Below are 26,655 nucleotides of genomic sequence, written 5' to 3'. Positions count from 1 at the left end.
GGAACTAATTGCTAATAATACCATAATAATAGGGAACATTAACAGCTCACTTACATCAATGACAGATCATCTTAACAGAAAATCAACAATGAAACAATGGCTTTAAGTGATCCACAGGAGCAGGTGGATCTAACATATATAAACGTATAAAACAGCAGAATACACCTTTTCAAGTGCACATGATTCTCCAGAATAGATCACATATTAGCCCACAAAACAAACCTCAACTAATTCAAGAAGATCAAAATCATACCATACATAATTTCTGACCACACCACTATGGAACTAGAAATCAACCACTAGAAAAAAGTCTGGAAAGACCACTAATACATGGAGATTAAATAACATGCTACAAAACAATAAATGGGCCAACTAGGAAATGAAGCAATAAAGAAGTACACGGAAACTTGGGGTACCTGGGTAGCTCAGTCAGTTAACAGCTGACTCTTCATTTCAACTCAGGTCATGGTCTTGGGGTCACGAGATTGAGCCCCCCGTGGGGCTCTGTGCTCAATGGGGAGTCTGCTTGTCCTTCCTTTCCCTCTCCCTTCCACCTGCTTGCATGCGTGTATATGTGCTCTGTTGCTCAAATAAATAAATAAATAAATAAAATCTTAAAAGAAGTACATGGAAACAAATGAAAATGAAAACACAATGGTCCAAAACCTCTGGGATACAGCAAAAGTGGTTCAGAGAGGGCAGTTTATAGCAATACAGGTCTACTTCAAGAAGCAAGAAAAATCTTGAATAACCTAACCTTGCACCTACAGGAGCTAGAAAAAGAACAACAAAACCTAAAACCAGCAGAAGGAAGGAAATAATAAAAGATTAGAACAGAAATAAGTAATATAGAAACTAAAAACACAGAACACATCAATGGAAACAGGAGCTGGTTCTTCGAAAAAAATCAGTAAAATTGATAAACCTCTAGCCAGACTTATCAAGAAAAAACAAGAAAGGACTCAAATCACAAATGAGAGGAGAAATATAACAACACCGCAGAAATACAGATAATCATAAGACAAAATTATGGAAAACTATATGCCAACAAATTGGACAACCTGGAAGAAATGGATGAATTCCCAGAAAAATAAACTACCAAAACTGAAACAGGTAGAAATCGAAAATAGAAATAGAAAACTTGAACAGATCGATAACCAGGAAATAAATTGAATAGGTAATCAAAAGTCCAGGACCAGATGGCTTCACAGGTGAATTCCACCAAATATTTAAAGAAGATTCGTACTTATTCTCCTTAAACTGTTCCAAAAAATAGAAAAGAAGAACTTCCAAATTCATTCTACAAGGCCAGCATTACCCTGATACCAAAACCAGAGAAAGACTCCACTAAAAAGAATATAACTACAGGCCAATATCCCTGATGAACATGGATGCAAAAATTCCCAATAAAATACTAGCAAACAATACATTTAAAAAATCATTCATTATGATCAAGTGGGATTTATTCCTGGGTAGCAAGGGTGGTTCAATATTCACAAATCAATCAAAATAAAAGAAAGGATAAGAACTGTATGATTATTTCAATAGATGTGGAAAAAGCATTTGACAAAGTACAACATCCATTCATGATAAAAACCCTCAAAAAGTAGGTTTAGAGGGAACATACCTCAACATAATAAAGGCCATATATGAAAAACCCACAGCTAATATCCTCCTTAATGGGGAAAAACGAAGATCTTTTCCCCTAAGGTCAGGAATAAGACAAGGATGTCCACTCTCAGCACTTTTATTCAACATAGTACTGGAAGTCCTAGCCACAGCAGTAGGATAACAAAAAGAATACAAGTCATTAAAATCAGTAAAGAAGAAGTAAAACATTCACTATTTGTAGATTACATAGGCGATATGTAGAAAACCTGAAAGACTCCACCCAAAAACTGCTAGAACTGATGAATGAATTCAGTAATGTCACAGGATACATAATGTGCAGAAATCTGTTGCATTTTTATGCACCAATAATGAAGCAGAAGAGAGAGTACAAAACCACTCCCATTTACAATTGCAACAAAAATAATAAAATACCTAGTAATAAACCTACCAAAGAGGTGAAAGGCCTGTACTCTGAAAACTATAAAAGACTGATGAAAGAAATTAAAGATTACACCAAGAAATGGAAAGGGAGACGCCTGGCTGGCCCAGTAAGTAGAGCATGTGACTCTTGATCTCAGGGTCATGAGTTCAAACCCCACAATGGGTGTAGAGATTACTTAACAAATGAAAAAAAATTACACAAGAATTTTCAAGTGCGTGGGTGTCAGCACCCCTACATACCATGTTGTTCAAGGGTCAACCATATAGATGTCTTTCAGATGCCCTGTTGCTTCCTTGTCCTTCCTCCCACTCATTCATTTCATGCAGGTATTATGGTTATGTTGGTTGTTTCCAACCACTTGTATTTTGGAGTTTGTAGGGAAACTTTGTCACCTAGTTTTGTTTTAAATGTTGTTTGTGTTTTTTTGGTTTTGCTATCTGGTTTCTTTGTTTTCATGGATGATTTGTCGAGATTAAAAAACCTATTCTTATGGCTTCTCAGATTCCCTTTCATTTTCAGGACTTGGACTTGGAATACTTATGGAGGTGTTGCTGGATTTTGAGCAGAGAAGTGACATGGTCTAACTCTGGTGTATATACTGCAACTAGACCACAGGGATGCAAAGAAAGAAGCAGGGAAACTATTAAAAGAATATTGTAGAAATCCAGGCAAGAGATAATGTTGCCTTGGACCAGGGGCGAGTAGCTGTGGATTTCATGAGAAGTGATCATATTTGGATATATTTTGAGGTATAAGTTGATAAGATTTTAAGATGGATTGGATGTGGAGTTTGAAAAAGAGTAGTCAAAAGACAGCTCCAGTTTTATTTTATTCCGCACAGCAGGACAATGGAATTGTTTTCAACTAAGACTGGGAGGGCCATGGATATGTAGTAGACTTTGGGAATACAATCAGGAGTTAAGTTTGGGCTGTGTTGAGCTTGAGATAGTTAATAGACTTCTGTGTGGATCTTTATAATTCCACTATTCTATGGACTGAAAAAGACATTGCTTACTATAGACAATTGGAAAATACAGAAAAGTTAGGTAAGAATATAAAAATCAAAATCATATCACTGTCATTGTTAGCATTTTGATATGATTCTATGAGTATATATAACATTACAAAATCGAATTTCTATTGTGTACATACACAAAAGAATCCACTTTCACAAGACAATGTGTTTGTTAAGAGTGAAATAGTCTTTGAAAACATGACTTTTTAATTTTTTATTATTTTTTTAAAGATTTTATTTATTTGAGAGAGAATGAGAGACAGCATGAGAGGGAAGAGGGTCAGAGGGAGAAACAGACTCCCTGCGGAGCAGGGAGCCCGATGTGGGACTCGATCCTGGGACTCCGGGATCATGACCTGAGCCGAAGGCAGTCGCTTAACCAACTGAGCCACTCAGGCGCCCGAAAACATGACTTTTTAAAAAAGATTTATTTAGGGGCGCCTGGGTGGCTCAGTTGTTAAGCGTCTGCCTTCGGCTCAGGTCATGATCCCAGGGTCCCGGGATCGAGCCCCACATCGGGCTCCCTGCTCCGCGGGAAGCCTGTTTCTCCCTCTCCTGCTCGTGCATACTCTCTCGCTATCTCTCTCTGTTGCTATCTCTGTCTCTCTCTCAAATAAAAGATTTATTTATTTATTTGAGAGAGAGAATGCATGAGTAGATGGCAAGGCAAGCGGGGAGGAAGAGAGAGAAGCAGACTCCCTGCAGAGCGTGGATCCCAGTGTGAGGCTCATCCTCATTACCTTGAGATTACAACCTGAGCCGAAATCAGGAGTTGGATGCTCAACCTACTTAGCCACCCAGGCGTCCCCGAAAATAGGAGTTTTAATGGTATTTCATCTTTTTAGTCTAATAAATCTAACCATATGGGTTATGTACTTTTTTTAAAAAAGATTTTATTTATTTGTTTGCAACACAGAGAGAGAGAGAGAGAGAAAGGACATGAACAGTGGGGAGAGGGAGTGGGAGTGGGAGAAGCAGGCTCCCCACTAAGCCAGGATCCTGATGTGGGGCTCGATCCCAGGACCCTGGGATCATGACCTGAGCCGAAGACAGACACTTAACCATCTGAGCCACCCAGGTGCCCCTGGATTATGTACTCTTATCCATTCCTTTTTTGCATGTCCATTCCAGCCCTGACGCTTGCTTTAGTCTAGAGAATTTGGTTTCCTGTAGTAGTTGCTGTGTATCATAATTCAGACCTGTGGTTTGGCAGCCCTCCTGGCTGTAGTGTAAGACTCATGTAAGATCCATGCTTTTAAAATGAGTGTCTTGGAAGATTATATTCACCTCAGTCATTCAAAATTTTGGCCATGTCCCCATTCCCTGAGGAGAAGTGCCTTCCACTATGAATGCTGCAGAGAAAAGGGAGCCTGGACGCTTAGGACTGGGGAAGAACCTGCAAATTCACAGGTATCTTGCCTTGCAGTCCTGTGCCTGGGCAGTGGGTGTTTAAGTATTCTAGTCTGGCAGGCACTGTGTTTTAGGGTCCCAGTGAGATTAGTGGGTACTGGAATGGTAACTAACTTATACCCTGGTACACTTCCCGCCTAACTGTTGGTTAACTTCTGGAAAGACTAAAGGAGTAAGGGGGATTTGATGAGCTCCATCCAGCCTGCATGTTGTTGTGTAGAAAAGATAATCAGGCTCTCAGAACAAAGCTCATTTCTCTCTAATGACAGTATCCTTTGGAACAGAGATCAACAAACTTTCTGTAAAGGGCCAGGTATTTTTGGCTTGACAGGCCATTCAATTTTTGTTGTAATATCCAGCTGACTTAGAGCTAAAGCAGTCATACACTGTTCCGAAACAAGTGGGGTGGCTCTCCACGTGTAGCTCTCAATTCTCTAAGTGCAGCAGGTCTCTCAAGTGTGTGAAAGTTGATGGGATCCTTCTGTAAGGAAGGGTGTCACCTGAAGACTCCCCACACAGATCCTACATGCCCTTAAGGTGCAGTCTCAGATTACAGTTGATAATTTTTTTCTGTAAATGGCTAAATAGTAAATATTTTAGGTTTAGGGAGCAAAATGGTCTTAACTATTCAACTCTGCCATTGAAGCAGAAGAGAGGCCATAGACAATGCATAAACAAATGAGCATGGCTGTGTTCCAATGAAACTTCATGACACTGAAATTTCATATGATTTTCATGTGTTATGAAATAATTCTTTTGAGTTTTTAAAAACTGTTTACAAATGTAAAAGCCATTCTTAGCTTGAAGGCCAGACAAAAACAGGCAGTAGGACTGAATTTGGCCTGTGACCCATAGATTGCTAACTCTTGCCTTAGCTGCTTGGCAGCTTGCCCTGATCAACGTCCCACCCCAGGAGAAGAATGGCTTAGTTCTGTCATCTGCAGTCACATTATATAGTTTCTGGCTTTTTTTTTTTAAGATTTTATTTATTTGTCAGAGAGGGAGAGAGCACACAAGCAGGGGGAGCGGCAGGCAGAGGGAGAAGCAGGCTCCCCGCTGAGCAGGGAGCCCAGTGTGGGACTCGATCCCAGGACCCTGGGATCATGACCTGAGCCGAAGACAGACACTTAATTGAGCCACCCAGGCGTCCTGGAGAGAGAGAATCTTAAGCAGATTCCATTCCCAGTGCAGAGCCTGACAATGCAGGGCTTGATCTCACAACCCTGAGATCATGACCTGAGCTGAAATCAAGAGTCAGACACTTAACCGACGGAGCCACCCAGGCACCCCTATAGTTTCTAGCTTTTGTGATTACATTTATCATGCTGCGTATTAATCATGAGTATTTGTTTCTCTCTCTTATTGGACTCTGAGCTTCTTGAGAGGAGGGCCATGGCCTAATCAGTCATTTTTACATCCGTAGTATCTAACACTTGACCTGACACATAGTGGGTATTCAGAAAATGTTTAATTTGAATTTTATGGTCAGTAAATATAAAATGTCTTTACTACTGTCTTAAAGAAAAACACCTGATTGATAGGCAGTGGGCCTTTCCAAGTTCTTCCCTTTAGCAGTCCATAGTAACTGCATTTGCTGCTAGTGGATCTTGTGACTCAGTGGTTATGTAACAAAAAACCTTTCCAAATTCTTTCATTTTAGAGCTCTCTTTTGCTTTCAGATAATAGATCATTGGACTTTGAATTATTAATTTGATCTTAATGATAAGTAATGGCTTTTCATTTTTCTTATGAACCAGTGCTATAATCTGGATGAAAAAAATGATAATAGCTATTGTTTATTGAGCATATCCTACATTCCAGTCTCTTAGTCAACTCTAGTATTTCTTTAGACTTTTGGTAACTTTGTGACTACTATTAATTTACCTCTTTTTCGGACGCCTGGGTGGCTCAGTCATTAAGCGTCTGCCTTCGGCTCAGGTCATGGTCTCAGGGTCCTGGGATCGAGTCCCACATCGGGCTCCCTGCTCCATGGGAGGCCTGCTTCTCCCTCTCCCACTCCCCCTGCTTGTGTTCCTGCTCTCGCTGTCTCTGTCTCTGTCAAATAAATAAATAAAATCTTTAAAAAAATTTTTTTTACCTCTTTTTCTTTGTTCCATATATCTAAAACAAAACAAAGCAACAGCATCATATGCTTTCCTTCCATACTACCTACTGTAATGAATGATAACACTATTTCGAGCCTTTCATGTCAAATCTGAATTGATCTAGACTCCTTCCCCTCCTTCTCCCCCTATCTAAGTGGCCACTAAGTCTTATCAGTGTTTGTTTGTTTGTTTTTAATCTATTGAGTTTTTCTTCTATCTCCATCTCACTTTGCTGTAGATGAATTAGTAATTTCTCAACTTTTCCAATATGTAGTTGAACATCTTTACTAGTGTTTCTGACCCCAGTTACACCATCCCTCAGTCTACCTTATCGATAATTATCAGCATTGAGTGCTTATAGTGATAACCTGATCATGTCAATTCTGTGATGAAAACCCTTCTATCATTTCCCATCATTTTCAAAATAAAGCCAACTTCCCAGTCATGATATGCAGACCCCATGTGTGACTCCAGGGTTTAACACAGATGTGTTTCAGAACTCAGAAATATTTGGATCTCAGGTCATATAATGTACATAACACATATTATATAATACCCACTGTTCTGTGTCAGCACTGTGTAATCATGCACATTAATGTTTCTGCATCAAAGAGTATGATTATTTAGGCCAAGTAGAATAAGGACTATAAATACTATCAGTTCAGGTCATGTTTTGCTGCCAAATGAAGGCAGGAAAATGTTTAGTTTTTAGAGTTTTTTGGATTTCAGAATTTGAGATAGGAGATTATGGCCCTGTAGATATTCAGTGGTCTGCTGGAACTGGTCAACTGCAGTTGGTGATGCCATGTTGGTCATTTGAAATCAGCCATGGTAGGGGTATTTATTGCCATGGACATCAGTAAATGCAACAAATCTTTTCTGCTCCCTGGAGATCACGTTGAACATTACCAGCAGAGGATTATATGTGCCTATTATATGTATAGTATATATGTATATTTTTACCATTGTGGCAAACCAGTTTTCTCACTCTACACAGCGTAGAACAAAAGGCTGAAGTTTCCAGGGAAGCATAGAAAAAATTAAGAAAATCAATAGGATGGCAATAAGAGAAAATGGGAAAAACGGAAGCTTTGGAATTATATAGATGCGGGTTCAAATTCTAACTCCACTATTTCCAGACTGTGTGATCCTTGGTAAATCACTTACCTTATCTGGGTCTCAGTTTACACATTTGAAAAATAAGGACTGATACCTTACTCTTAAGGTTGTTTTAGGGAGGGGTGCCTGGGTGGCTCAGTCATTAAGCATCTGCCTTTGGCTCAGGTCATGATCCCAGGGTCCTGGGATCGAGCCCTGTATGGGGCTCCACGCCCAGCGGGAAGCCTGCTTCTCCCTCTCCCATTCCCCCTGCTTGTGTTCCTTCTCTTGCTGTGTCTCACTCTGTCAAATAAATAAGTAAAAAATCTTTAAAAAAAAAAAAAGGTTTTTTTAGGGATACAGAAATTAGATATCACATGCAAAGTGCCTGACATAGAATGAGCAGAAAATGATATTCTATGTTTATTATAAGCTTTGCTTTTCTGGAAGTATTTATTTCTGTAGACATGACTTCCATTCTCTGACATTCCTAATGCCCCCACAGAAAATGCATGCAGTTTAGCACTTGTGTGTTTTCTGGTTAGTTCATCCTGTGTCCATTGACCTCCTTATAAAGATGATCCTTGACTTCTCTTGAGCATGTTTGTGTAAACTAAATTTATAGGCCTGTGCTTTTTTCCCATGAAAAGCTTTTAGTCATTGACTTAATAAACATTAATTGAGCATCTATTACATATTAATGTGCTATGTGCTGGTGATAGATTAACAAGACATATAATAACTTATATTTCAGTGGAATGATAGATAGTTGGGCAAGGAAGCCAACTATTTAAATGCAGGGAAATTAGGAGGCTTCTGTAATCAGCTGGATGAGAAGTGATGGTGATAGGAACTAAGATAATGGCAGTAGGAATGGAGGAGAGCTGTTTCACTCAAACATAAAGACTATAGAACTGGATAATTTGGAAATGATCTTGCTTTCTTTCTCCCTGTCCCATCTGAGATCTCTGGCTTTGCCTTCTGCATAGGTGGTGGTGCCATTTATCAATATAACATGTACATGAAGAGGACCAGATCTTGAGCAGAAGATGATGGGTCCAGTTTTGGACCATGTTAGTTTTGAGGTGTGTATAGGGTATCTGGGTAGGGTGACCATATAATTTTATCATACAAACTTGAACATTTATGAGAGTAAGTAGGATGTGCTGTTAACAGTGAAGGCTGGGGCAGTAGGTATAATACTGGACCTGTCCTGGAAAAACCAAGGATGTCAAGAAAAGATCAATAAATATCAATATCAAGCAAAAAGTATAGAGTGAAAAGAGCAGTGGGTTCAGTGGAGTACTGGAGAAATTTTTTTTTTAATTTAAACTCAATTAACATATATATTATTAGTTTCAGAAGTAGAGTTTAGTGATTCTAAACTAAACTTGTACATATAACAGTTATATGTACAAGTTGCATATAACACCCAGTGCTCATTCCATCAAGTGCCCTCCTTAATGCCCATTATCCAGTTACCCCATCTACCCACCCACCTCCCCTCCAGCAACCCTCAGTTTGTTTCCTACAGTTAAGAGTTTCTTGCGGTTTGTCTCCCTCTCTGGTTTTGTCTTATTTTATTTTTCCCTCCCTTCCCCTATGTTCATCTGTTCTGTTTCTTAAATTCCACATATGAGTGAAATCATATAATTGACTTTCCCTGACTTATTTCGCTTAGCATAATACCTTCTAGTTCCAACCATGTCGTTGCAAATGGTGAGATTTCATTCTTTTTGATGGCTGAGTGGTAGTCCATTTTATATATATACATCTTTTTTTCATTTTTAAACTTTTTTTAAAAATTCAGTTAATATATTGTTAGTTTCAGAGGTAGAGGTCAGTGATTCATCAGTCTTATATAAGACCCAGTGCTCATTACATCACATGCCCTCCTTAATGTCCATCACCCAGTTACCCCATCCCTCCACCTCCCTCCCCTCCAGCAACCCTCAGTTTATTTCCTATGATTAAGAGTCTCTTATGGTTTGTCTCCCTCTCTGATTTCATCTTGTTTTATTTTTTCCTCTCTTCTCCTGTGATCCTCTGCCTTGTTTCTTAAATTCTGCATATCAGTGAGATCATATGATAATTGTCTTTCTCTGATTGACTTATTTTGCTTAGCATAATACCCTCTTGTTCTATTCATGTTGTTGCAAATGGCAAGATTTCAATTTTTGATGGCTGAGTAGTATTCCATTCCATGTGTGTACACACACACATATACATACCACATTCTCTTTACCCATTCATCTGTCGATGGACATCTGGACTCTTTCCATAGTGTGGCTATTGTGGACATTGCTGCTATAAACATTGGGGTGCCTGTGCCCTTTCGACCACTATGTTTGTATCCTTTGGATAAATACCTAGTAGTGCAATTGCTGGGTCGTAGGGTAGCTCTATTTTTAACTTTTTGAGGAACTTCCATACTGTTTTCCAGAGTGGCTGTACCAGTTTGCATTCCCACCAACAGTGTAAGAGGGTTCTCCTTTCTCTGCATCCTTGCCAACATCTGTTGTTTTCTGACTTGTTAATTTTAGCCATTCTGACTAGTGTGAGGTGGCATTCCATTGAGGTTTTGATTTGTAGTTCCCTGATGCCGAGTGATGTTGAGCATTTTTTCATGTGTCTGTTGGCCATTTGGATGTCTTCTTTGCAGAAATGTCTGTTCATGTCTTTTTTTTTTTTTTTAAAGATTTCATTTATTTATTTGACAGAGAGAGATAGTGAGAGCAGGAACACAAGCAGGGGGAGTGGGAGAGGGAGAAGCAGGCTCTCCGTGGAGCAGGGAGCCTGATGTGGAACTCGATCCCAGCACCCTGGGATCATGACCTGAGCCGAAGGCAGACGCTTAACGACTGAGCCACCCAGGTGCCCCTATCTGTTCATGTCTTCTGCCCATTTCTTCACTGGATTATTTGTTCTTTAGGTGTTGAGTTTGATAAGTTCTTTATAGATTTTGGATACTAACCCTTTATCTGATAAGACATTGGCAAATGTCTTCTCCCATTCTGTCGGTGGTCTTTTGGTTTTGTCAGCTGTTTCCTTAGTTGTGCAAAAGCTTTTTATCCTGATGAAGTCCCAATAGTTCATTTTTGCTTTTGTTTCCCTTGCCTTTGGAGACATGTCTAGCAAGAAATTGCTACAGCTGAGGTCAAAGAGGTTGCTCTGTGTTCTCCTCTAGAATTTTGATGGATTCCTGTCTCACATGTAGGTCTTTCATCCATTTTGAGTCTATTTTTGTGTATGGTATAAGAAAATGATGCAGTTTTATTCTTCTGCATGTGGCTGTCCAATTTTCTGAACACCATTTGTTGAAGAGACTGTCTTTTTTCCATTGGACATTCTTTCCTGCTTTGTCGAAGATCAGTTGACCATTGAGTTGAGGGTCCCTATCTGGGTTCTCTGTTCTAGTCCACTGATCTATGTGTCTGTCTGTTTTTGTACCTGTACCATACTGTCTTGATGATTACAGTTTTGTAATACAGCTTAAAGTCTGGAATTGTGATGCTACCAGCTTTGATTTTCTTTTACAACATTCCTTTGGCTATTTGGGGTCTTTTCTGGTTCCATACAAATTTTAAGATTATTTGTTCCGGTTCTGTGAAAAATGTTGATGGTATTTTGATAGGGATTGCATTGAATGTGTAGATTGCTTTGGGTGTCCTGGAGAAATTTTTAAGAGGCGGGGGGGGAATGTGACCATTGAGACAGGAAGGAAACCTGGAGTTAGTGGTCTCACAGAATCCCAGGGAATAATCATTTTATTTTCTCTTGTCTTTTGTTTAGGAATGGAGTCCCTTTGAGGGATTCATCAGAAATGATTATCTGCAGTGAGAGGTCATATACTTTTTAAAAAGGGGTTTTACCTCTTATTAGAATACTAATTTGAATGACTTCTTATGTATTATGATATAAAACTCTCAAGTTTTATTAGGCACTTTTGTTTTGCAGTCATTTGGCCAAAATCTAATTCAGATCCAGTTTAAATCTAGGTGTCACTTTATATTTATTTTATTTATATTTATTTATTTTATCCTAAGATGATGAGTTATTTAGTCAAATATAGTGAGTATAACCAGAAGCATAAAGTAAATTTCTAGATTAAGAGACAGAATACATTTATTCTATAATATTGAAAATCATAAATAGCACTTCTTTTCCTTCTTTAGAAAAAAGAGTTCTTTAGGAAGTCAACAGAAAAATAGAACAAATGAATATTTTGCATTCTTAGTAGACTATGGTTGGCTATTTTCCCCCTAATATTTTATTATGAAAAATTTCAAGCATACAAAGAATAGAAAGAATTATACCTACTAGCTTTAATTAATGTATTGCTGTCTTTGCTTTATCACACATCTGTCAGTCTGTTTGTCCCTCTAATCATTCATCAGTCCATCCTATTTATTTGTTTAATTTTGATGCCTTTCAAGTAAGTTGATTGGCTGTTTTCCTAAGCAATCTTAGCATTGTTATTTTTTTTGTGGATGTTGTAATTAAATTGTTAACCTGTTTTGTGCAGATGTTTTTAGCTGACCATTTTTCCTGTTTCTAGAAATACAAAGTTGCCAATAATAGCTATCAAATTTAGGACATTAAAAAAAAGTCTGGGAAATAGTGTTATGTCCTCTTTCTCAATAGATTTATAATCCAGACACTTACAGTTTTTAAAGTTATCAAAAATAATTTCCATTGGTCTTTTAACATTATTTTTTGGTATTCTAAATAAATACTTATTCATATTCATATTATATTGTTTTTAGAGTGGAAAGATCTACAGACCAAGTCATCAAGCCAGTCAATGTGGGAGCACTATCAAAATGGGTTGGGAAGATACCCCCAGATGTTTTACAAGACATGGCGGTGATTGCACCTATGCTTGCCAAACTTGGATATGACCCATATGCCAATCCACCTAACTATGGAAAACCTGATCCCAAAATCCTTGAAAACACTAGAAGGGTAAGTGAGATTTTTAAAGTGAATTGATAAAACTGGATATGGAATTTGGGTCCTGAAAAGTTTTTTCTTACTTTGCTTCTTATTTTTTATGATCAGAAATTTAAGTTTGAACAATTATATTTTAGAATGCTTTATCATAAGAACACTTACACTGCATTTTAAGGGTAACTGTGACTCTTCCCAGGAATTATGGGGACAATTATTTAATCTCCTTTGTCCAATTTCTAGAAATGGTGCTTATTGTCGGGGAGATTTATTCTCATAGCTGATTACCACAGATTTGCCAGAAAAACCAGAATTATTAGTGACCTCACTTCTAGGGGTTTTTTTTCCCCTTTGAACCTAATAGCTACTTTACTTTTAAACCTTTGTTTAAATGGGGCATGATTTCTTGATACTTGAAAACTGAACATTGGCTACATCAAAAGAATTATTAAACAGGTGTAATAAGTTACCTTCTGATTGAAAGTTGCTATTAAAGTGTAATTACGGCTTTTTAAATGCTCACATCTTTATAAAATATTGTTTTAGAAAAGCTGAAAACTCAAAGCTAATCTGAATATGTACCTTTCTCATGTAATTTATTTCAAATCAGAATTTTCTTTTTTTATTGTTGTAAAATATACGTAACATCAAATTTAGCATTTTGACAATTTATAAGTGTGGAGTTAGTGGTATTGAGTACATTCACATTGTCGTGCACTGCCACCACCATCCATCTCCAAAACTTTTTCATCTTTCTAAACTGAAACTACATACTCATTATCCTTTCCCCCTCCTTTCAGCCCCTAACAATCACAATTCTACCCTCTGTCTCTACATGCATTCTTTTCTAAAACTGCAGTTTAAACAACACAACTATGTTAACTTAAGTTTACTGATAGGCTTGAGTTCCAGATTAAAATTCCTTGCTTTTCGGGCGCCTGGGTGGCTCAGTCGGTTAAGTGACTGCCTTCGGCTCAGGTCACGATCCTGGAGTCCCGGGATCGAGTCCCGCATCAGGCTCCCTGCTCAGCGAGGAGCCTGCTTCTCCCTCTAACCCTCCCCCCTCTCATGTACTCTCTCTCTCATTCTCACTCTCTCAAAATAAATAAATAAATCTTTAAAAAAAAAATTCCTTGCTTTTCTCAGGTATTCTCTTGCTTTTATGTTAGTGTCCTTCTCTCCCTGCAACCTTATATCATCTCTTTATTCAGTCTTTTTTTTTGATACCTTTAATTGACAAACACACTTATATTTCATGAGGTTAATTCCATGTGGATTTTTTTCTCTTATGTATTATGTACTTTAATTTTCCTTTTTCGGTTCACTAGTGACTATATATAGGAAGAGCTAACTTCTTCTAAACCATCATATATATAGCTAGCTTTTTTATTTTTTAAATAACCTTTATTCTCTTTATGATTTCATATATACATTTTATTATAAAAATATAAGCTTGGTGTATATAACTTATAAAATTAAAAAGATAAGAAAATTGACTTATGTTACCAACCATACACATACCATTCTTACTATTTCAGTGGATTTCCCTTCCTTCTCTGCCTATTGTTAAACAAAGGTAAGATTGCATTGTTTTATAATCTTACTTTTGCACACACACACACAATTTTGTATCCAGCCCTTTCCTTGTAATAGTCACAAGCGTGTTAGCTTTTTTTTTTTTTTTTAAGATTTTATTTATTTGACAGAGAGCAGAGGCAGAGGGAGAAGCAGACTCCCCACTGAGCAGGGAGCCCAATGCAGGACTCTTGACTGAGCCACCCAGGCACCCCCGAGCATGTTGCTTTTTAAACATAATTTTTCATGGTTACATAATATATTATCATATGATCCACCTTAAATCCTTTCTGAAACACAGTAGTAGGTCAATAAATGAATGAACAAATAAAATATATTTCCCTAATATATGTTCTATAATTCATTTTATCATTTTCCTTTTGTTGCTTACAGTTTTCTGTTTGACACATTACACTACAATGAACGTCTTTGCACAAAATACATTTTAGTTTCTTTTTTTTTAAGGTTAGACTAATGAAAGTAGAATTAAACCAGGTCCAAGTATCTGAAACTTTTTAAGTTGCTTGATATATGTTGATAATTTCTTTTTAATCTTTTGAACTATCTGTATAATAGGTAATTTTATTTTTTATTTTTGTTAATTTTAATAGTTTTCGTTGATTAATATAACTGAACATTTCCCAGTTGGTATGCATATATTTTTTTATGGACCATCTTTGAAGTTTTAAAAAAGTTTACATTCTGCTAAAGATGAAGTACACATGAGTCTAACATCCATTATCATAGTCTTTGATAATCTCTTGGTAATTGGTAATTCATAGCTTTCTCCTTTGTACAATAGTGGAATGTTTTTTATAAGCCAGAAACATGTACAAATGATACTTAAGAGGTTTTCCAGGCAGTAGTAGTTTTCCTACATGCAAGTTGACTGGCTAGATTATTCTTGGCCTGCTTGAGTTGTAGGTTGGGAAGAATGCTGTGGTTTGAATCCATGTGACTAGAGAATTTGTTTCATACACACTTGTGGCTTTTTAAAGGGTTTCTGAATGCACACTTGGGGAGGGACCTTTTCCCCCCATCTCTATTTCTGAAGAGACAAATAATTTTGAGGGGAAAAAAGATAAAGTGTGAACTATTATTGCATTTTTGAGCACTTCATGATAATACATACAAGCTGACATTCTTGTTTTGTGGGGTTGGGTTTCATAGCCCTTCTTATAATCTAAGTCCTATGTTTTTTTGAAGCTTCTTTGCTTGCAGAAACTCAGATGCTAATATATCCAGCATTGATGATCATGAAGTTTCATAAAGTAATGCTTAAAAAGTGATCTTTGATTGTTAAGTATGATGTGAGAATGGGTCCAGAGAAAGAAGGTGGCTAGGGAGATTATTCCTTTATTTATGGGATGGGAGTGGGAAGAAATTCACATTTTGACTGGGAATATAAAATCTGAAGCTCCAGGCCTAAAAGTGCTGGTTTTCATATAATTCTGGGTAGTCTAGAAGCATTGGTGTCTGAGTCAACATATTTTGGGGACACATTGCCCAATTTTAAACAGAAAATCATGTGCTTGATGGTTCATGACTCAGATGGTAAATTGGAAATTAAATGTTAACATATTCCATACTCTTTCCCATCATAGTCTTTAATCCCAAAATTGTGGCACATTTAAGTAAATAGTGCCCTCTTGGTTGCAGCCTCAGCCTTCCACTCTCTCATAGGTTTTTAATCTTTTTAGATTCACAAACCTAATTGAGAATCTGATTAAATATATGGATATCTACCTTAGAAATGGAGACACAGAGATGCACAGAATTTTACCCACCATTTCAGTGAATTCGTAGATGTCCCTAAAGCCCCTCACATTAAGGACTTCTGTTTTGTAGTCTCCTTGATCAGGCTCATCCACTCATGTGGCTTTGATTAGAGCCTATTTGCTGATGTATCTCCCCGTGGATTTCTTCCCTAGGCCCCAGGTTCCTTATTTCCAGCTGCCTTTTGTATATCTACACCTACATGCTCACAAAGATTTGAAACACAGTGACCAAAATAGAACTTACTTTCCGAACTCACTCCATTGTAGGCAGAAGCTCAATGGAAATGTTCACTAAACTGAGCAGGAATCTAGAGTAGGAGTGGGATAGGCTAGCTCATCTGTACTTGAAGCATCTGTGAGCCACTGAGAAGATAGGAGGAGCAGAGTCCTCAGGGCACTTGAGTCAAGCCAGAAAACAGTTTAAAGACCTGCTTACTAAACCTGAAGAGAGAGCTGAAAAGCAGATCAAAGTTTGAATGGACTATGCAGTTGAAAACCTGAATAGACACACTAATAAAGAGCAAGTAGTCAAATGGAAAAGCAGGTATCAGGAGGGTTCTTCCAAAGGCTGCAGAACCCACCGTAGCAAGCAAGAAGGAACTTGATATAAAGCATAGGAACTATTGGTAGAAGTGTTAGATATTGTTGATTGCCTGTTCCATCTTTTCCTGTTAGTAAGAACTCTCTCTTAAAAAATAAACTAAAAATTCCTGGTATTAATTTTTCTAGACTTTCTTATAGGTGGGATAAGCATGTGGCCAATTTTTATCTAGGCAATGCTATATAAGGAGATGTCTGCTAGGGTTTTCTGGGAGACATTTAACTTTCTGAGAAAATAAAGAATTGTATGAAGAGAGCTTATCCTTCCCTTTCTGCTTTTGAACATTGCTATAGAAGAACATCAGGTGTGGCTCTGCTATAGCTACCTTGAGATCATAAGAGAAGATATCACTGATACTTGGATGATGGTAGAAGAAAGACAAAGAAAGAGCCTGGGCCCCTTGATTTCTGAGCTACTGGGCCTAGCTCAGGACTGACCATCTACCTCACCTCTGTACTTTTTATGTGTTTGAACTACTCTTAACCAATTATTCTGTAATTGTATCTTAACTGCTAGTGGAGTCCTATTCCTGAGTGTGTGGAGGAAACAAAGCAACCCAGTGAGGCAAGCAGAGCGAGTCCAAGAAAGAGTCTGGCACTATTTGAAGTCCTGGTTCTCTGTGAATATCATATTCAACTCTGCTCTTGCCACAGTTACGTGAGACATCGTCATTCACATCCAGGAAAAACCCGCCTTGGACTCCTTTACTTTAATTGGGCTTCTGGGCCATAGAAGGAGTATTACAACTAATAACTGTTCTTGGTGAATTTGAAGGATGATAAATCTTAAGCTATTCCTCATTTCCTTGATTTCTTGTACTCAAACTTTAGCTGTTTTAGTTAAAGGAATACTTACCACATTCTCTTAAAATTTTCATAGACCTTCAGAGCAACAACTGTGGAATTAAATTCAATTCCTTATTCCAGCTTTTTTTCCCCCCAAGTATTTTGCCTTGATTTTGAAAACAGGCAGAATTGTTTCCTTTGGGCATTTTATGAAGAATATATGAGGAGGTTCAGAGTAGTACATTTTACCATCTCTCAGAATATACCTCAGTCTGTATTTAGATCATTTTAAGACTATAATTATTAAACAGGTAATTACTAAATAATTGCTCTAGGCATAACACTTAGTTGCTTCAGAAGAAACAAAGACTGGGTTTGTATATGGGAGGAAGATGTGGGTAATTAGAAAAGACATGACAGAAATAATAAGGTAATGATAAGATGACAGAAAATTTTCCACTGTGTTTTAAAGGCATAAAAACTGGTTTTAGAAACTCAGGAATTTGTCCACTGGGTCACTCTCAAAATCTGAGACTACCCCAAGGGAATATCCACAAGATTGTGCCCTTTGACTCATCGTTCTAAGTCAAATCTTTGTTTCATCTTTTCTGTCACCATTTTGGCACAGTCATTCACAAATGTGTCCCAATAACTTGTGATTTCTGCCAGAAATCCTCTTGGGGGTCATGAATTTCATGTATTCATCTTTGCTGTGTAAAGCAAGTCTTCTTCTTTGTCTTTTACTTACCTAGATCAAATGTCAAAGGAGCCCCTTTGTTATGTGTACAAGCCACATATTCCTTACTCGTGTCATTCCTGATTTAATACATTTAAATTATCTTGTTTAACAACAGTTGTCTTCACATGTGATCCTATCTGAAGGCCTGTGGGGAATCCAGTCTCTTAAAAGAAGCAGGTTCCATAGTTCCTCTCATATTTCTCTTTCTGCTTTCATTAGTGAGACCATCTTTTGAGGAAGAGAGCACACTTGAAGCTAAGAGGTTTGGTTGAGTAGCTATATACAGTTTCCCTTGGGATTCTAAAGAAATCAATTCTCTTTATGTCAATTAATACCTGTTTTTAAACATTCAGAAATGATACACCAAACAATAATACCCAACTCTTAGAAAATCCATGTCTATAATGGGAATATAATAAACCAGAATAATGAGAAGTAATTTTATACCCTGTGCTCTTATTCAAGGGAAAATAAGGGAGAAGATATTTCTAGGTTAACTTAGTATCAGATTACCAGTGCCTGCAATAGTTTTGTCTGATTACCTTTTAAAAATTCCATAAAGGGGCGCCTGGGTGGCTCAGTTGGTTAAGTGTCTGACTCTTGGTTTTGGCTCAGATCATGATCTCAGGGTCCTGGGATTGAGCCCTGTGTCAGGCTCCACGCTCAGTGTGGAGTCTGAGATTTTCTGTTTCCCTCTGCTCCTCCCCCACGCTTGCACACACACTGTTTTTCTCTCTCAAAATAAAAAAAATAAAATAAAAATTCCATAAAGATACTTTAATAAAGAGAAACATCATTGTAAAAGAAAGATATGAAAAAGCTTTATGCTAAAGAATGGGGAAATTTTCTAATAAGTTTATCATTGATTACATTGAGGACCACATTCATGTCACTTCCTTAAACCCAAGTTTACCAATGGCCACAAAGAAGGCATAATAAGGATTGGACTCACCTTTACTCTCCATTTCCAACTCCAGATTGGAAGAGCTGCCCTGACTAAAAATCAAGAAGTTAAGAGTTATTAGCTGGTCTGCTAAAAATCCTAACCCTGTCATTTCCCCTTTCTATAGTCACTCTGTCTTTCTGTATCCACTCTCAAGCCACAGCCCCAGGTAAACAACATGTCTGAAGTATAAGGAACATGTGATAAAGGGCAGAATTGATGCTACAGAAAATCAAGTGAATGACATAGCACACTTGAGTGCTCTTCTAGGATGCACAGTGAAAGGACAGAGATGGAAATGATAGGTAAAAGGGAAGTATACATACAAAAGAAAGAAAATTGGAAATTAACCAATGAATAATAGAAATCTCTAAAGGAAAAATCAGAAGAAATAGAACAGAAGCATTAATCAAATTTGTCATTGTAGGAAAGTTTCTAAGGCTGAAAATGACCTGAAGAATAAAAAGGGCTTACTATTTTCTAAAGAACACATGAAAAAATGTCTGTACTATATTTTGGTGGTATTTAAAAAATTTCAAAGATCCTGTGGGGGGAAAAACACTGCATATAATGAAGCAGAAAACAATGGGCTACCTACAAAAAAAATGAAAATTATGCTAGTGGCAGAATTATCTTTTGCAATACGGGATATTTGAAAAAAATGGAACAATGGTTCTTAACCTGCATGTACTTTATGGTGTCTTTGAATTCCCTGAAATAATACAAACTTATGTGTGTTGACGCAAATTGATTTTCCTGGAAATAGAATCTATATCTTTCATCATATTTTCAAGTGAAATAAAGAATCATAATAGAGCAATCTCCATAGCACTTTTTCTTTTGAAATAATTTAAAACCTGGAGAAAAGTGACAAGAATAACACAGAAGACTCCTGTATCTCCTTTCTCAGTTTCACTAATCTTTAACTTTTGGCCAAAAGTATGTCCTTCACCAACTCCCCCCGCCCTTCTTCCCTCTCTCTCCCTCTCTCTCTGTATATGTATAAAATATATTTACCAGTTTTACTTTTGTCTTACCATTCTCTCATTTTACACTAACACACATACACACACTATATTGTATTATGTTACTTATTCATTTATAATTTGAGAATTGGTTGTATACATCATGCCCCTTTGTTTTTAAGATTTCTTAAAAACAAGAATATTATCTTACATAACATCAGTACAGTTTATCAAATTCAGAGAACTTCACATTGACACAATGCTTTTATCTAATTTATAGTCTGTATTTCAGTGTTGTCAATTGTCTCAATAATGCACTTTCTTGATTTTTTTCCCCCCACCAGTACAGGTTTCATTGTAAGATTACATATTGTATTTAGTTTCATGTTGTTTCAGTTTCCTTTAACCTGTAACATTTCCTCATATGTTTTATGTCTTTAATGACATTGACATTTTTGAAGAATTCAGGCAAGTTATTTTATACAGTGCTCCTCATTGTGGGTTTGTTTGATGTTTCCTCATGGTTAAATCAGATGGTGCATTCCCAGCAGGATACTAGATATATGGTATTGTTTCATTCTTAAGGAATCACATCTGGAGGCACATGATATCCATCTGTACCTCCTTGCTGTTGTTAATTTTTCTGTTTGTAAAGGTGTTTTTCCAGTGTCTCCACTCTGTATTTATTATTTTCTCCTTCTCATTTAAAGCAACTTTGCACTTTGAGACTGTGTAAATATCAGATGCCTGAGTGGCTCAGTCAGTTAAGTGTCTGAGTCTTGATTTCCACTCAGGTCATGATCTCAGGGTCCTGGGATCGAGCCGCACACTCTGCACTCAGCGTGGAATCTGCTTGATACTCTCTCTCTCCCTCTGCCCCTCCCCCGCTTGCATGAGCTCTAACTAAATAAATAAAATATTTTTCCTTAAGATTTTATTTATTTATTTGACAGAGAGAGAGTACAAGCAAGGGTAGCGACAGAGGGAGAGGGAGAAGCAGACTCTCCCTGAGCAAGGAGCCAGTCGCGGGACTCGATCCCAGGACCCTAAGATCATCGCCTGAGCCAAAGGCAGATACTTAACCAACTGAGCCACCCAGGCACCCCAATAAATAAAATCTTTTTTAAAAAAGACTGTGCAGGGCACCTGGGTGGCTCAGTGGGTTAAGCGACTGCCTTTGGCTCAGGTCATGATCCTAGAGTCCCAGGATTGAGTCCTGCATCAAGCTCCCTGCTCAGCAGGGAGTCTGCTTCTCCCTCTGACCCTCCCCCCTCTCATTCTCTCTCTCTCTCTCATAAATAAATAAATAAATAAATAAATAAAATCTTTAAAAAATAAAAAAGTAAAGACTGTGCAAATCTTGCTTTTCATTAAACTTCACACCTTAGATTTGGCATCCATTGATAATTTTTGCTCACAGCGGTCTTTATTGTGATAGTTATGAGATGCTGGTTTGTGCAACCCTACAACTCTCTCCATTTTATAGAATTATCCATGTCACAGAATTCTGCCCCGAATTGTCTTTGTTATGGTAGTGACAGGAAGCAGATGGCACACTCGCAAGAGTTTAGCTGACAAGATTTTATTGAAGGATTGATTTCCTGAAATGTGGCCATGGTTAAGGAATCAACAAGGAATGATGAAGTGCCAGTAACTAGCAGCAAAGAGAAGCCATTACCACCCTCAGGCCTTCAGAGGCCATGCCGCTCACCAGTCTGGTGGAAACCAGGACGAACTACACATAGGTGCTCTGGCTCTAGAGGAAAGCGGCTACTGACAGCACAGAGGCAAGGTAGATGTTTTGTCTACAGTGGTGGGTGATGGATTTGTCCACTTCTCCCTTAAGTTGTCAAAGTTTGCTTTATTTTGAGGCTACTTTATTGAGAGCTTACAAATTTAGAATCATTACTGTTTCCTGGCAAATTGAGCACTTTATCATAATCTAAAGATTCTGTCACAAAAATGCTTTTTGTCGTACAGTAGGGTTGCCAGATAAAATACAGGATAGCCAATTAAATTTGTATTTCAGATAAACAAATAATTTTTAGTGTACGTGTGTTCTGAATACATTAAAAAGTATTCATTGTTTATCTGAAATACAAATTTAACTTATAGTCCTGGGTTTTCTTTATTTTCACTAAATTTAGCACCCCATCTTTAAAAAGACTATTTTTTTAGTACTAATATAGCTACCCTGACTCCTTTTGGTTGTAATTTCTCTACTATTTCTTTTTCTATTTTGTAAATTTCAGCATTTCTAAGTCTTTATGTTTTAATGGTTTCTTAGCCATTAGCTGGAATTGTATTTAATCTAATCTGGTCTATGTTTTCTAGCAAGTTTTTTGTGGGTCTTTTTGGTGTTTCTTTTTTTCCTTTATTTATTTATTTTCTATTTTTTTTTAGCATATAATGTTTTATTGGTTTCAGAGGTACAGGTCTGTGATTCATCAGCCTTATATAATACCCAGTGCTCATTACAGCACATGCCCTCCTTAATGTCCATCACCCAGTTACCCCATCCCTCCATGCCCCTCCCCTCCAGGAACCCTCAGATTGTTTCCTAGAGTTAAGAGTCTCTTATGGTTTGTCTTCCTCTCTGGTTTCATCTTGTTTTATTTTTTCCTTTCCCCTATGGTCCTCTGTTTTGTTTCTTAAATTCCACATATCAGTGGGATCATATAATAATTGTCTTTCTCTGATTGACTTATTTCACTTAGCATAAAACCCTCTAGTTCCATCCACCTCATTGCAAATGGCAAGATTTCATTTTTTGATGTCTGCATAATATTCCATATTCATCTGTTGGTGGACACCTGGGCTTCTTCCATAGTTTGGCAATTATGGACATTGCTGCTATATATAAACATTGGGGTGCAGGTGCCCCTTCTGACCACTACATTTGTATCTTTGGGGTAATACCCAGTAGTGCAATTGCTGGGTCATAGGGTAGCTCTATTTTTAACTTTTTAAGGAACCTCCATACTGTTTTCCAGAGTGGCTGTACCAATTTGCATTCCCACCAACAGTGTAGGAGTGTTCCCCTTTCTCTGCATCCTCGCCAACATCTGTTGTTTTCTGACTTGTTAATTTTAGCCATTCTGACTGCTGTGAGGTGGCATCTCATTGTGGTTTTGATTTGCAGTTCCCTGGTGCGAAGTGATGTTGAGCATTTTTTTTCATGTGTCTTTTGGCCATTTGGATGTCTTCTTTGCAGAAGTGTCTGTTCATGTCTTCTGCCCCTTTCTTCACTGGATTATTTGTTCTTTGGGTGTTGAGTTTGATAAGTTCTTTATAGATTTTGGATACTAGCCCTTTATCTGATAAGATATTTGAAAATATCTTTTCCCATTCTGTCAGTGGTCTTTTGGTTTTGTCAGCTGTTTCCTTTGCTGCGCAATAGTTTTTTATCTTGATGAAGTCCCAATAGTTCATTTTTGCTTTTGTTTCCCTTGCCTTTGGAGACATGTCTAGCAAGAAGTTGCTGTGGCTGAGGTCAAAGAGGTTGCTCTGTGTTCTCCTCTAGGATTTTGATGGATTCCTGTCTCACATGTAGGTCTTTCATCCATTTTGAGTCTATTTTTGTGTATGGTGTGAGGAAATGATCCAGTTTCATTCTTCTGTATGTGGCTGTCCAATTTTCTGAACACCATTTGTTGAAGAGACTGTCTTTTTTCCATTGGATATTCTTTCCTGCTTTGTTGAAGATCAGTTGACCATAGAATTGAGGGTCCCTATCTGGGTTCTCTATTCTGTTCCGTTGATCTACATGTCAGTTTTTGTGCCTATACCATACTGTCTTGATGGTTACAGCTTTGTAATAGAACTTGAAGTCTGGAATTGTGATGCCACCAGCTTTGATTTTCTTTTTCAACATTCCTTTAGCTTTTCGGAGTCTTTTCTGCTTCCATACATATTTTAAGATTATTTGTTCCAGTTCTTTGAAAAAAAAGTTGATGGTATTTTGATAGGGATTGCATTGAATGTGTAGATTGCTCTAGGTAGCATAGACATTTTAATAATATTTGTTCTTCCAGTCCATGAGCATGGAGTGTTTTCCCATTTCTTTGTGTCTTCCTCAATTTCTTTCTTTCTTTTTTTTTTTAAGGTTTTATTTATTTATTTGACAGAGAGAGACACAGCAAGAGAGGGAACACAAGCAGGGAGAGTGGGAAAGGGAGAAGCAGGCTTCCCGCTGAGCAGGGAGCCTGATGTGGGGCTCAACCCCAGGACTCTGGGATCATGACCTGAGCCGAAGGCAGACGCTTAACGACTGAGCCACCCAGGCACCCCTCTTCCTCACTTTCTTTCATGAGTATTCTACAGTTTTCTGAGTACAGATCCTTTGCCTCTTTGGTTAGATTTATTCCTAGGTATCTTATGGTTTTGGGTACAATTGTAAATGGGATCGACTCCTTTATTTCTCTTTCTTCTGTCTCATTGTGTATAGAAATGCCACTGATTTCTGTGCATTGATTTTATATACTGCCACTTTGTTGAATTCCTGTATGAGTTCTAGAAATTTTGGGGTGGAGTCTCTTGGGTTTTCCACATAGAGTATCATGTCATCTGCAAAGTGAGAGTTTGACTTCTTCTTTGCCACTTTGACTGCGTTTTATTTCTTTTTGTTGTCTGATTGCTGAGGCTAGGACTTCTAGTACTGTGTTGAACAGCAGTGGTGATAGTGGACATCCTTTCCCTGTTCCTGACCTTAGGGGAAAAGCTCTCCATTTTTCCCCATTGCGAATGATACTCGCTGTGTGTTTTTCGTAGATGGCTTTTATGATATTGACGTATGTTCCCTCTATCCCTACACTGTGAGGAGTTTTAATTAAGAAAGGATGCTCCACTTTGTCAAATGCTTTTTCTGCATCTGTTGAGAGGATCGTGTGGTTCTTGTCCTTTCTTTTATTTATGTAGTGTATCACATTGATTTGCAGATGTTGAACCACCCTTGCATCCCAGGAACAAGTCCTACTTGGTCATGATGAATGATCCTTTTAATGTACTGTTGGATCCTGTTGGCTAGTATTTTGGTGAGGATTTTTGCATCCATGTTCTTCAGGGATATTGGTCTGTAATTCTCCTTTTTGGTGGGGTCTTTGACTGGTTTTGGGATCAGGGTAATGCTGGCCTCAGAACGAGTTTGGAAGTTTTCCTTACATTACGTTTTTGAAACAGCTTCAGAAGAATAGGTATTAATTCTTCTTTAGATGTTTGGCAGAATTTCCCTGGGAAGCCATCCAGCCCTGGGTTCTTGTTTCTTGGGAGATTTTTGATTACTGCTTCAATTTTTTTGCTGGTTATGGGTCTGTTCAGGTTTTGTACTTCTTCCTGTTTCAGTTTGGGTAGTTTAGATGTCTCTAGGAATGCATCCATTTCTTCCAGATTGTCTAATTTGTTGGCATATAGTTGCTCATAATATGTTCTTATAATGGTTTGTATTTCTTCAGCGTTGGTTGTGATCTGTTTTCTTTCATTCATGATTTTATTTATTTGGGTCCTTTCCCTTTTCTTTTTGATAAGTCTGGCCAGGGGGTTATCAATCTTATTAATTCTTACAAAGAACCATCTTCTAGTTTCATTGATCCGTTCTATTCTTTTGGTTTCTATTTCATTGATTTCTACTCTAATCTTTATTCTCTTCTCTTCCTGGGTTTAGGCTTTATGCTGTTCGTTCTCCAGCTCCTTTAGGTTTAAGTTTAGGTTGTGTATTTGAGACCTTTCTTGAGAAAGGCTTGTATTAGTACATACTTCCCTCTTAGGACTGCTTTTGCTGAATCCCAAAGATTTTGAACAGTTGTGTTTTCAATTTCATTTGTTTCCATGAATTCCATGAATTCTTTAATTTCCTGGTTGACCCATTCATTCTTTAGTAGGATGCATTTTAGCCTCCAGGTATTTGAGTTCTTTCCGAATTTCCTCTCATGATTTCCAATTTCAAAGCATGCGGTCCGAAAATATGCAGGGAATGATCCCAGTATCTCGGTACTGGTTGAGACCTGATTTGTGACCCAGTGTGTGATCTATTCTGGAGAATGTTCAGTGTGCGCTTGAGAAGAAGTATATTCTGTTGCTTTAAGATGAAATGTTCTGAATATATCTATGAAGTCCAAAGCCTTTATTTCCTTATTGATCTTCTGCTTAGGTGTTCTGTCCATTGCAGTGAGGGGGTGTTAAAGTCCCCTACTATTATTGTGTTATTATCGATGTGTTTTTTTTTTTTTGTTATTAATTGGCTTATATTATTGGCTGCTCCCATGTTAGGGGCATAAATATTTACAGTTGTTAGATCTTGTTGGATATACCCTTTAATTATGATATAGTTTCCTTCCTCATCTCTTATTACAGTGTTTGGTTTAAAATCTAATTTGTCTGATATAAGGATTGCCACCCAGCTTTCTTTCTATGGCCATTACCATGATAAATGGTTTTCCACCCCTTCACTTTAAATCTGGAGGTGTCTTTGGGTCTAAAATGAGTCTCTTGCAGACAGCATATTGATGGGTTACTTTTTTATCCAATCTGATACCCTGTGTCTTTTGACTGGGACATTTAGCCCATTTACATTCAGAGTAACTATTGACAGATACGAATTTAGTGCCATTGTATTACCTGTAAAGTGACTCTTACTGTATATT

General features: G+C 37.6%; 1 protein-coding gene across 9 annotated transcripts in view; it reads left to right on the top strand.

The window, feature by feature from the left end:
- TPST1 (tyrosylprotein sulfotransferase 1) overlaps positions 1–26,655 on the top strand; it is a 160,355-nt gene that overhangs the window by 85,768 nt on the left and 47,932 nt on the right. For 3 of the 9 annotated variants that reach the window (XR_012375709.1, XM_073884232.1, XM_073884233.1), the window contains exon 3: positions 12,448–12,646. Coding sequence is in view for 7 of the 9 variants with exons in the window: in XM_073884232.1 (XP_073740333.1) it covers positions 12,448–12,646 (199 nt within the window). In the remaining 2 variants the exon portion in view is untranslated. Of the gene's footprint in view, positions 1–12,447; positions 12,647–14,169; positions 14,208–17,101; positions 17,434–26,655 lie in introns of those variants that run through there. The other 6 variants (XR_012375708.1, XM_073884230.1, XM_073884231.1 and 3 more) reach the window with 5 other exon arrangements.

Source organism: Callorhinus ursinus, unplaced genomic scaffold (assembly GCF_003265705.2).
Source record: "Callorhinus ursinus isolate GAN/ISIS: 27379988/994484 unplaced genomic scaffold, GSC_fseal_2.0 scaffold55, whole genome shotgun sequence".
Lineage (NCBI taxonomy): Eukaryota > Metazoa > Chordata > Mammalia > Carnivora > Otariidae > Callorhinus > Callorhinus ursinus.
The sequence above is the reverse complement of the archived record's forward strand: the minus strand, read 5'-3'. Positions and strand labels throughout refer to the sequence as shown.